This window comes from Anser anser (genome assembly GCF_964211835.1).
Source record: "Anser anser genome assembly, chromosome: 2".
In the NCBI taxonomy this organism is placed as follows: Eukaryota; Metazoa; Chordata; class Aves; order Anseriformes; family Anatidae; genus Anser; species Anser anser.
In genome coordinates, this window is record NC_139721.1 from 117,939,876 (window position 1) to 117,952,681 (window position 12,806).

At 36.4% G+C, this 12,806-nt stretch overlaps 1 protein-coding gene across 3 annotated transcripts in view; it reads left to right on the forward strand.

Moving 5' to 3' along the window:
• CAPN7 (calpain 7) overlaps positions 1–12,806 on the forward strand; it is a 31,126-nt gene that overhangs the window by 2,282 nt on the left and 16,038 nt on the right. The window contains exons 2-10 of one of the 3 annotated variants that reach the window (XM_083825886.1): positions 740–848; positions 2,476–2,633; positions 4,856–4,923; positions 5,783–5,983; positions 7,438–7,524; positions 8,387–8,513; positions 9,293–9,378; positions 10,384–10,477; positions 12,033–12,179. In XM_083825886.1, coding sequence (XP_083682012.1) covers positions 740–848; positions 2,476–2,633; positions 4,856–4,923; positions 5,783–5,983; positions 7,438–7,524; positions 8,387–8,513; positions 9,293–9,378; positions 10,384–10,477; positions 12,033–12,179 — 1,077 coding nt within the window. Of the gene's footprint in view, positions 1–739; positions 849–2,475; positions 2,675–4,855; positions 4,924–5,782; positions 5,984–7,437; positions 7,525–8,386; positions 8,514–9,292; positions 9,379–10,383; positions 10,478–12,032; positions 12,180–12,806 lie in introns of those variants that run through there. The other 2 variants (XM_083825885.1, XM_083825887.1) reach the window with 2 other exon arrangements.

The following is a 12,806-nucleotide window of genomic DNA, read 5'->3' on the forward strand; positions in this document are numbered from 1 at the left end:
CAGCTTATGCAACTGAAGGCATTTTTTCTACATAGATTTGTGCAGCATAGAAATAGCCTTAACGTGGATAACACACTGTGCATCTGAGCTGGAGACCTATGCTCACTCCTTGAAGTACTTTGAGTAATATCCAGTGTTTTGTGTGCTTACAGACATTTAAAGATCAAAGTTTGAGGAGCTAGGAAACTTTAATTTCATAGAATTTCAAGATTTGATAGCATTATATGAGTAACACTAATAGAAAAGACTTTACAAACCAAAATTCTATGGGTTTGATTTTGAAGAGTTTTTATATTGGTTTTCTTCTCATTATTATCAAATTCAGTGCAAATAAGTTCATTAGCTTTTTTTTTTTTTAACCATAAAGCCGCATTTTTAAAGATAAAAGCTTGTGACCTGTGAGCTTTATTTAAATGATTTTGGTGCATGCTTGTGAAAGCTTATTTAAAGTTTCCGAGTTCATGCATTTAACTATACATGAAGATCTAAGATTAGGCCTTAAAGAACTTCAAAAGGTTTATTATAATTTTATAGGTTGTCCCATGTGTGAGAAATTGAACGTAGGAGATTGGATCTCATTTATAACTTCCTTGCAAAGGATTTTTCCCTCCAGCCACTCTTTATGTAGATGTAGGGTCCTATTTTCATGCAACTTATGGCTGTTATGGGCCCTCTGTTCAATGAAAATAATTTTCCAGGCAGGAAATATTATCTTTGTTTCAAATTATTTTCCTTGCAGGAAGCTGCACAAGCCTTGATTTATGCTGGGATGGCAGGGTCAAGCTTGGAAAATATTCAAGAAAAAATAAATGAGTACTTGGAGAGAGTTCAAGCTCTCCATTCAGCAGGTGGGTGAGGAGCTTTCTAATTAAACCTTTGCTTAAATTGAGTAGAACGCCTTTCAGTGCTGTGAAATATTTATCTGTGATATTTGCTCTGCTTTTCATGTTTCTGATTTTTTTGTACTATGTAACGGACCATGAATACAATAAGCACATCAGTGTTTTGAATTCTGCAGAATACTTCAGAAGTGAAACACGGTGCAGAAGACTTATTTTCTAAGCACTTGGGTGTAGATATTCTTTCCTTTTAAATATTCCTAGGAACCATATCTGCACAGCAAACCTGAGAAAATAATTAAATGTAGCAATAGCAAAAACAAAACAAAAAAACAACAATCAGGAACTAATCAAAACTTCCATCTAAGCCTCAGCAACGTGATGGGTTCGAAGCAGGTGTGTTCTGTTATTTATGTAGAATTATTAACTTCAAGAGGGTGACAGAACACAAGAAGTGTTTGGACATAAATCAAAATCTCCATTTATTGTACACCTGCAATTCTCATTTAGAATCACTCAGCCCAAATGGGATGGTGCGAGGTCTATAGACCAGTCTCCTGCTCAGATCAGGGAAGATGCTGGTTTTTGGACCAGGTTGCTTGGGTGTGGTCAAGTCCAGGAAATCACTACAGACAGAAATTCCCCAGTGTATCTGGGCCGGTGTTCCAGGGTGCAGTTATCTTCCTTGTATTATTATTATTTTGTGTCTAGTTGAACTTCCCATTTCAGTCTGTAGGCAGTTCTCTCACTCCCTTGCTTTGCACCACACTGAAGAGTCTGAATCCATTTTCTTGATAACCTCGCGGTTATTGGCAGGTTGCTGTTAGGTAGCAGGATGAGTTCTGCTCCTGACCGTGATTAGGGCCCCTCATGACTGGACACAGCATTCCAGATACAGCCTACTGGGCCCTGAGTAGGGAATGGGCATTGCTGCCTTTGATTTCCTGGCTGTGCTCTTGCTGGCATAGCCCAGAGTGCTGCTAGCCTTCATTGCTGCTTGGGGTTGGCAACGCAGCTGCTCCCCGGGACCTCCATGCCCTTTTCTGCAGAGTTGTTCCACAGCTGGGCGGTCCCAGTCTGTCTGGTGATGGGTGTTGGTCTGTCCCAGGTGTGGGGCATGGCACCTCTCCTGGTAGAACTTTCTGAGGTACCTGTCACCCTGTTACTTTAGTTTGTCTGTGTCCTTTTGAATAGCAGCTGTGTCCTGGGGTGAATTGGTTTGGTGGGGTCTGCAGTCTTGATGAAGATGCACCACATGTTCTCCAGGTCACTAATAAAAATATTTAATGTGATATCACCTGCTGCAATATACATGTTCCTTAGGTGTCTGTTTTCAGAAATGATGCAATATTTTATATAATGAAACAACCTTGTCTTGAGTGTAATATGAAAGATTTTGTGTATGGTACTTGACATATGAAATATCCTGAGAGCATCTCTGCTCTGGGGGTCGGGAGGTGGGGTGGTTTTTTTCCTATCTTTGCAAAGATGTCTGTAGCAAACTTTGCAAAGCTTTTGTTTCCAGTCAAAAAATAGATAATGTTCATCTGCTAGAAGTGCTAGAGTTTCAGTGCTGTGTTAAGGATACTTTTACATGTCTGCTGCTGTTCAATGCTAAATACTCTTTTTCATTTAGTTCAGTCACAGAAAACAGATCCTCTGAAGTCAAAGCAACAGTTGGACTTGGAGCGTGCTCACTTCCTCGTTACACAGGCTTTTGATGAAGATGACAAAGGCAATGCAGAAGAAGCTATAGAGTTGTACACAGAAGCGGTGGAACTCTGTTTGAAAACAGTATGTTAAGCTACAAGTTAACTTGGTGGAATTATGTGATGGTAAGAAATTCTTCCACTTACACAAGTGACTGACCCCTAAAGACGCTTAAAAATGGAGTACCTGTATTCCTAAAAACTGCTTTTGGATCTTGTTTCCATTGGTTGTTTTTGTAATGTTTCTTACAGTTGCTATGTTGTTCAACGCTAAATTCATGGGGACTGGTGATTTGTGTATTTTTCTCTGAACCAGATTATACTAAAAACTAGAAATATTCTGGAACTTTTTTCTTGTTAATTTCTGCACTAGAGTGAATGCAGTGTTAAAGCAGAAATTACGAACAGTTAAAACTGAAGATGACTTGCCAGTGTGTCAGCTATATTACTTTCTGAGTATATTAAAGGAAGTAATTTATGGGAAATTTTTCATGTGACACTTCCTGAAAACGTAAGTCCCCGATGCCAAAACTAGTAAGAAAAAAAAAGTACCACTTGATTAGTCAGTGCTCAGCATTAAAGCTGCTACGAGTGAATTTGATTCACGTTGAAGTTAATGGTAGTGATAAATTGGCTGTAATACAAGAAAAATATAATTACAGGTACTGCTTTTTTCTCTTAAGTCCAATTGTCATAACTAACTCATTATAGGAAGAGCTCACCATCATAATGTAACTCCACCAAGTCTGTTTTTCTTTTTTCCTCTTCTCTTCCCTTTTTATAGTGTGAATATATATGGGTTGTTGGGAGGGGGACATTATTATTGCTGCATACTACAGTAAAACCTTTGTTCTGATTTTTGCAAACCAGTTTTAGGTAGCCTGAAAAACCTTGGCCATACAGCATAATCAGACCAAGAGCTAGTAGAACTGCTCTGTTTGTTTTGTTGTTTTTTTTTCCATTTGACCTGTTGCATCAGAACTTCCTCAGTCTATTATATAAAACTTACTGCAGCAGCATACTTTTTTTTTTCCTCTGCTGCATTCCTCCTTCTGTTGTGTCAGTGCATGCAAATATTGCTTACCTATATAGAAGTTACTCCAAAATTATCTCATGTTAACAACTGATGTTACCTGATCTCTTAGTGTGTGCAGATACTACTGAACTTTCTTTTGATCTTGGTTAGCATATTGTTTTATTAAGGTGACTGTAGGCTTTATCCCTCAAGGGGATCAAAAAGTGCCTTCCTGGGATGAAAGAAGATTGAAGGAACTCTGCTATCTTGAAGCAGTAGTATCTCGTTTTCTGCTCGGTGTATTCAGGTGGAGAGTTCTACTTTCTTACCCTTGGAGCAGTCAGAGAGCAGCCATTCCTATTCTTCTGTGGCTGTCTCCTGGATGGGTCTGTAGGAGTACCACATCCGCTGCTTACCTTCATGGATCTTTCAAAGCCTTTTCCAACAAGGAACTCTTAAGAATAATTTATTACCAGATAAAAGTAGATTCTTATAAAGGGTACTTCTAGTTTCGTTTCTTAGGGTGAAAGTAACTTGCTTTTTGTTTCCTCAATTGACCTAGGATCAGTCAAGGTACAAAGCTAGACCCTGAAACCTGCTTGTGTGTGTCACAGAAGGAGCCACACCTCATGCTGTGCCTCTTGCAGATTACCTAGCTCCACTAGTCATGCTTCACTTGGAAGGAAAAAAAGTGTAAACTGGTTGTACGAGTAACCTATTATGGCCTACCTCCCAACTGGGAATAGAAGCTAGCACACTTGATAACTGTTTTGGTGCCGTGATGTGGATAATTTTATGCTTAACATCTGCAGGAACAAGATTTTTAACTTTCAAGTAGACTCTTTCAATGGAAGTGAACATTCAAGTCCATCTTTTCCTAAGTTACTATGATTATTTTTGACTTGGTTGTAGGGAAAAAACAAAAAAGGAGCACATCTAAGTTCATTAGTGTACAAAACATTTGTTTTTTAATATTTTTTCCTGTCCAGAATTTAATATGGTTAATTCTTCTGGCAGTTTTTTGCATATACTATTTCCCACACTGAAGAATTTTAAATAACACTTTCATTCTACAAGCATTTGCTAGGATTTCAAAATGATATTTACTTGCTAAGTATGCTTTTTATGCTGAGATTTTTAAAAAAACACATCTGCTCCTTTCAAAGGAGAATTGGAAAAAATGGATAGTTACTGTTGGCTGTAATTTAGAAGTGTGGAATTTTACCAACTGAGCTTATAAAACCTGTGTTTTCTTTGGATGTATAGCTTTTCTATTTTGTTTTGAATTTAAGGCTAGTGAAACTTCAGAAGCAGGCCTGCAGTCAAAACTGAAACAGCTGGCTCGGCAAGCACTGGATAGGTGAGTATAGTACTTAGCTTGAGGCAGCGATTTAATTGTGTGGGTAAATCTAGTGCACGGGAGTCTATATCTAAAACAAGTTATGTGAGCCTGAGTTCAATGCAAGTCCTTTTAAATCAGCAGTATGATGGAAATGAACTGTGCTGGGCTGTTTCAGTATAAACTGTTTTCCAGCACTATTTCAGTCTGTGTTTAAAAAAAACAACGTATTGATTTGAATGTGTAGCAAGCCAGCAGTTCAATGCAACAACAAAAAATATGTCTCTTGAAAACATAGTCTTCAAGCAGTTGAAATGCTGGGTTGTAGTAGTGGTAGTGGATTTTTCTGCTATGGTAGTTGCTAGACAAATTAAATCCTGAAGTTCTGAGAGAAGGCAAAGCAGTAGGTGGTGCTGAAGGCAACGTTGGTGAGTTATCGCTCTGATCCTACTATGTCCTGTCTGTGAATTACTCTTAAAAGGGATTTTTTTCTCTTAGAGTTTGTGGTCTTTTTCTGAGGTTCCAGATAACGAATGCTTACCCAAATTCTCCTATTAGCATAGTCTTAAAGGTGACAAAATCTGATGAGTTCTGCTGAAAGTAGTTTATATTTGAATTGCAAATGGTATGTTTTCATTGATTCTAGAATAGGAAAATAAAGAAGTACTGGCATCAGTACTGAACTTTTTCTAAAACACCTATCTTCTATCTATATTATTCGTGAATTGATTTTTCTTAGGAAAAGTGGTATTGGTCAACTTGAGTGTTTGTTCATCCCACTTAACAAATGTGGGAGCGTACACAAGGAAATAAATGACTGAAACATAACTTTATTTTTATTAAGATTGTAAATAGAATATGTATATATTTTTTGCTTTAGAGCAGAGGCACTGAAGGCATCGATGTCAGAGTCCTCTCAGAAGGAGAAGTCAAATGCAGCTAAACCAAATCAGCCGGTCAGAACGTTCTTTCCATTGGGACCTGACTTTTCTTTAAATGATAAACCACAGACAATCAGAGCAGTACAAGCTAGTGAATCTCAAGGTCAGAGATACACTGCAGAGGAGATTGAAGTACTCAGGTAAGTTGAGGCCAAGCTTTTCGAAAGTTTTAAAATTTGTGCGTGCATCCTTTGTGTATCTTAGACAGTAAATTATTATACACAAAACAGTCTTGGAAAAACATTACTTATCAACTGCATTGTTGTCATTATATACATGTTAAATTATTGTTTTCTCTGTGGTCATGCAATCAGTAGCTTTTATCCACAGAGCATACTTTCTGGAGTGTATTTAGAAGACGATTTTTTATAATTGACTATCAGAATTATTTTTTGGTAGCTTTATTTTTGTATATATCTGATTGAATTCATGAAAGATCCAACTCTGAGATGCCAAGGTACAAAGTTGTTTTTACAGATGGTACAACTAATATTTGATTGGAAATTGAGGAAGCATAATATATTTCAGGATTATGCCTTCTGTTATATCTAGCTCTTTTTGCATTGATTTTTTTATTGTACGAGGGATAATATACAAACAGTAAGGAATCCATAAAATCTTTAGCCTAAATTGTGAATTTTGAAAAATATCAAATATGTGCAAAAATGCATTGTCTGATAGGTGTTTCAGCATTCTTCTTTCTCCCTCCATGGTAAATAAGATCGTGTTCAGGGTGATGTTCAGCGCTGTCCAGGATTTGATCTTAAAATATTTAGTCTGTTTTTTACTTTCAGGGACTTAAATGGACTAAGGATGTAGTCATAAAGATGGAAGTGTATGTGCATCTGAAAAGTAGCAGACCGTGTAGAATTGCCTTATTAAAATTTCATTTGTTTGTGCAGTGTATATTTCTGTTCTGTGGATTTTTGGGGGGAGTGTTAGGTCTTGCCAGATAACTTAGAGTTGTTTCTTATCTTTCATTTTAATTTGATTTTAAAATATTTCACATACCTTTTTCAGCTAAATTCTTGATTACAACTTAATTGCATTCACATTTACGTATGAATCTCTTTTTAAAAAAAAATGTTCTCTGCACTTCAATCAAAAATGTACTAATTAACACATGCAGTGTGTTTATTGGTTATTGTTTGACAAAGCATTCCAAAATACTCCCCAATTAGATGAAATTTAATGTCCCTAAGTGTTAATTGCTGTCAATTTACCCTAAAATTTTCTTCAACGAGTTGCTGAAGGAACTTGAGAAATCCTATTTAGAATAAGGTATTTTTACATGTTACTTCTAGACCTATGAAGAGGTTTGTGGCTTAGTCATTTCTCTGCTGGCATGGTGACTTGCCCACAGGGTATGTACTTGTAGGATTAGTGACTGAGCCACCAAATGCTGCACATTTCAAAATCAAATGACAGTGCTTGTTGCATTTTCAAGAGGTGGTCATCTTGTCTTCAGAGGCACCGTTGTTTTTTTTGTTTGCTTGTTTGTTTTAAAAATGAATTTGATCGTCACTTTTATGAATTTAGTCTTGAAAAGATGATAGATAAGTTTGTAACTGTATTTTTCTCTTACGATTTACAGAAAGACTTCAAAAATTAATGGTATCGAATATGTCCCTTTCATGAGCGTTGATCTGAGGGAACGTTTTGCCTTCCCTATGCCATTTTCGTAAGTGCTATTCAATTACTGAACATGTTTTTATTTCCAAAGCTTTCCCATATTATTGCTGTGTTCTCTTCTTCAGAATTTAAAACTGCTTAAGTAGGATTTTAAGCATAATTCAGACTGAGTTATTTCAATACTGTGGCCTCCTTTTTCCAGTCTGGTCTTTGAACTTTAATGTAAGCAGATCCCGCTCTCCTGTGCTTTTGCAGTTGTTTCTTTAGGCCTACAAGCAGAACATTTTATTTGGCTTTTTGGAGTATTGGACTAGGATGGAAGCTTGGGTCCACTTCCTGACTGCAGTATATATCACTCCACCTCAGTTATCCCACCTGTAAAATGAAGGTGATAGCTGTTTCTTCTCTAAAGAACGTTTCAGAGGAAGAGTGATACATAAACTGCTAGATGTTTATTCATGGGCCATGATATATGTTCAGATTACATAGTCATAATAGACAAGACATCTGGTTGGTGAGTGGGTTTTTTTCAGTTTTCTAGTGAAGGCTTGACAATTGGATAAACCTCGATATTTTCTGAACTAAAGAAACTTTTTAGTATTTGTTCATTATGTTGAAGTAAAGGAAATAATTTGGGTTTCTGCTAGTATAGATGGCTTTTTTGCAATTCCTTTTTCCTGTTCAGTCTTGTGAAGGAACCTCCTGGGTTTTATTTTACATTTTCAATATTTTTGCTTTTTTCACCCCAAATCATCAACTTTGGAGTACTGTTCTTTTAAGTTGTCTTACACCTGTGTAATTGTTCTATGTATATTTTGCACCATCTACCAGAAGTACAAGATCTGGATATACCATGAAAAGCTTTTCTAAGCTGTTGATTTATTTCTACTTCCTTCCTCTCTTAAATCTAGCGATAAATGTGGGAAGTTACCGTTATCCCCCAAACAGAAAGCGATGTTTGCAAAGTGGGTACGGCCAGATGACATAACAAATAACCCTACGATGATTTATACCGTATCAAGTTTCAGCATAAAGCAGGTAAGTTGTTCCCAAAGAGAAATATGTGCTGCTAGAGTTGATTGCAGGGAATATGAGACCTTACAAAAGAGAAGAGGAGTACTTTTTCAGAAATGAACGTCTAAATGTGAGAGAGCTTTCCGTAACTCTCTCAAGACTAAATAAACAAATCAAAAAATAATACCACCTCAGATTCCATGCATTTCCTAGCCATGAAAATGAAGAGGTATGTCATCAATGGAAATGAAAACCAGAATTTGAATTCCAGGTGAAAATCCTTTCTTCCAAAAACAGTAGTAAAGTTAGCATGAAAAAAGACAAGGTGTACTGTGGCAAACAGTTCACTTAGTTTATTTCACACAAAAAGTAACGGACAAGATTTTAATTTTTTTTATTTAAAGCAGAAGTGGCCCATTGAGAATAGTGGAAGTGTTTTGTGTAGTGTTAAGTTGCAGATGGCCTAAGCTATTCTGAAATGGGCAACAGATTTTGCCATGTAGTATAGTTACTGTTACAGAGGGTGTTTTGGGCAGAAAAAGAGGTTAAATGTGAGTGAATGATGAGGGAGCTGCACTTGCCTCTCATTGCCTTTATTAAATCTTTTAAATTTGGTTTGCTCAGTATAACAAGCAACATGTTTCCTGCCTTTTTGTAGTAACTCTTGTTTCTCTCGGTTTAATTCCTTTCCCTTTTGAAGGGCGTAACTAACAATAACTTTTTCCACCTCTCCACAGACTCTGTTTTTTTTTCTCAGTGTCTAAGTATTAGCAAATAGCATCATTGTTCTCTTTTCTTTATAGACAATAGTGTCAGACTGTTCTTTTGTGGCATCACTAGCTATCAGTGCTGCATATGAAAGAAGATATAACAAAAAGTTGATTACAAGGTAAATAGCTATTATTTTGTATGATCTTGTCAGACTTAACACTGCTGAGCTTTGGCAGTATGTTCTACAGTGGTGGTATTTACATTGATATCTATTAAGTTGTATAGCTATATGACTAATAGAAAAATATTTGGATTAATATTCTCTACTTTCATCAACTTTAGCTGAGATTCTATATTTGTATGGTTGGACACAGTAAAAGTTAGTGTTTCTTTCACCTTCATCTCCCTGGGACACGTGTGGCTTTAGCATTTCCAAAAATGAAAACAATTTGAGGTAGATGAGTATAAAGACACTGGAGTCTAACTTCAGATGTGCTTTGAGAACAAATAGTTTGGAAAGCTTGCTTTATTTTTAATAGAAATGTTACTTACAGTGTTTTATAGGTTTGTTTTCTTTATTTGCTATACTGAAGGCTGCCAGATGGTCTGTCTTGAATCTCACTGCAGAGTTTATGTTAACAACACTATCTCAGTTCAGTTTAACTAGCATTCTACGATAAATTTAGCATTTTGGCTGTCTGTCAGGAGCCCATTGCCAGACCAGAGTGTGAATGTTGTGCCTGGAATTTTGTTTCAGCCTCTACTTCTTGAAGTGAACGTGCATTCTTTTCATGAACAGTGAGTTCTGTGCCGTTGCAGTCTTCAAACCTTTGACTTTCATTCAGGCAGTTACTGTATTTAAATGGTATTTGCATATCTTCAGTATGTGTAATAGTAAGATAAACCTGTTTGCATTGCTTCTGTTGGAGAAATGATTAGGTTACTTGTGTACTTTTTCTTAGTCTATTAAGGGAGGAACTGCAGCAAGAGTAAGGTATGAAAATAAAACCTACTTAAACACTATTATCACTTTTACTAAATTGGAGTGACTCTTTCATATAAAATTTCACATTTATCCTTAGTGTAAATTCTAGATACAGACGATATTAATCCTTTTTCTCATGTTATCAGTATATCTACAGCCAAGTGCTTTGTCACAATTTCTTATTTTTTTTTTTAACAGTATCATTTACCCTCAGAATAAGAAAGGGGAACCAGAGTATAATCCATGTGGCAAATACATGGTGAAACTTCATATCAATGGTGTACCTAGAAAGGTAAATGGTTGGGGGGAAACTTAATACTGTTACTGATTAAACTGTATAATTTGAGGGCTTGGTCTGCTTCACTGTGAAGCTGTACTTACAAAGCAAAAACTTTAGGTATGTTTCTTTGGAAAGTGTTTTTTAATTGTTAAACCTTTTGAGATTCATTTTGGTAGTGAAATATGTAACAGTAGAGATCTTATCTGCATACAATCATGAGAATGGCCTTACTCCCATTCAATTCATAAAAAAAAGTTTACATTACATAAAGGAATTATGAAAACAATACAGGAAAAAAAATGCATCCCATATTCATGAATGAGTATTTTTTCAACCTTTCAACCTTTTTTCAACCTCATCTCAGAAAAGAAGTTACAGAACTAGAAAAGTACAGAGAAGAACTTCCAAGGAAGGCTATAGGCCTGGAATGGTCGAAGGACTAAATCAGATGACCAAAGATTTTTAGTAAAAAGAGGAGATGCGTGAAGATAAATAATAGAGCCTTATAATCTCACAAATACAGTTTTCTTAGAGGATTTAAATAGGGACGTAAAATAAAATTGTGTAGCAGTCACTATTGCAGATCATTGTGGATGATGAATGTTTATGGGAGTTCAAAAATCAAGTGGTTCTATTCATAGAGAAGGGGCTGGGGGGTGAGTCCTCAAATGCTATTAAATGCTAAGATATAACCTCTGGGTCAGGAAGTCTGTTGGCAACCCAACAGATACTTCATGGAAGTATCACTTATGTGCTTGACAAGCTCTTCATACTCTTTCCAAAAGATCTCCTAATTGTTGCTTTTTGTTAGGATGAATGTGTTTTGTGAAAAGGATTGTCTGTTCTTAAATGAATAGGATTTGACCAGAAAATGGGCTGTATTGGTAGTAGAGTAATGTCAATTTGAAACTGAAACATCTATACTGGGAAACTGTTTCAGACCATGATAAGTACTGCATTAATGATCTATACTTATGCAAAGTATATTCCACATAATTTAAAGAAGAAATGGTAGTGTTTTCACAAGTGTTACTTTGACATTATTTTACCCTTCTAGTGAGAAAAAATTTAAATCTGGAACTAGAGACTGTGAAAGTGATATGACGTGTTTTGTTTTGCTGTAGATATGTAACTGCTTATTTTTCTGCTGGCTACTGAACACAGTATACGTTCTTTTTCCTAATTGGGTGAGGGATATTAGTGGCTTTATTTTTTTCTTCTACTGCTGGTAATTACTGAGCTTTTCTGTAGCTGTGTTCAACAGATGTTAAACCCTTTACAAGCAAGTACTGTTAACATCTCTATTTTATATAGGGGAAACTGAGGCAGGTGCTTGCTGGTCACCCGGTGGTCCAGTATACGTAAGAACTGGCAATACAATTTTTTGTTCACTAGAGCAAATCACTGCAGGATTGGTATAGGTGTCCACATCTAAAAAAGTGGTCAGGTCTGGCTGTGTCTCAGAAGATATGTATTGCTGAGAGTTTGGTTTTGTTATTGTTCTTGAAGTATTTCCAGAATACTGTATTAGCTTTAGGATGACTTCTTGTTTGTTTATTTTACACAGGTAATCATAGATGACCAGTTACCTGTTGATCATAGTGGGGAACTCCTCTGCTCTTATTCTAACAATAAGAATGAATTATGGGTATCGCTAATAGAAAAGGCCTACATGAAGGTCATGGGAGGATATGATTTTCCTGGATCAAATTCTGTAAGTACTAGGTTATTTCTAACAAGCCAAAAAAATCCAGTTAGATAACCTGTCAAATAGCTTTCCTTCTAGTGAGATCAAAATAAATTATGTGGGGAGGCAAGTCTGTGATTCCTTCTGTTTGTTTTTTCTGTTTCTTCATTCCACAAGTGTACTTAACTATGCTTGATGAGATCTCTGCCCATGAGGGTGTCTTACTCATTCTAGTTTGATGGAGTTAATCTTGGTACTGGGACTGTAGGACTGGAACGTATGGTTGGAAAGTGTATGTGTTCTTATTGAGTCTAGGTGAGAGTTTTGGGCAAAGTTATACCTCCTTTTGCCTGCACCAATAATGCTGATTTTTGTTTCAATTGTTATTCTGTAAATAGGGCAGTTTTCCCTTGTTAGGTCAAAGAGTTGGATAGGAAAGGAACAGACTGACATATTCCGTGTATATGGAGGGAGCAAGTACTTCTGGTCTGTGAAAGTTTACCACATTGACCTGTGCATTTATATAAGTGTGTTTCAGGTTCCTATAGTGTAGCTACTGAAGAAGCGTTAATAATGCTGCAGCTAAGCTGACATGCAAACTATTCTTTCAAAGAGGCTAGTTGACTCAAATGTGTTGCCCAAATAATCTTCATT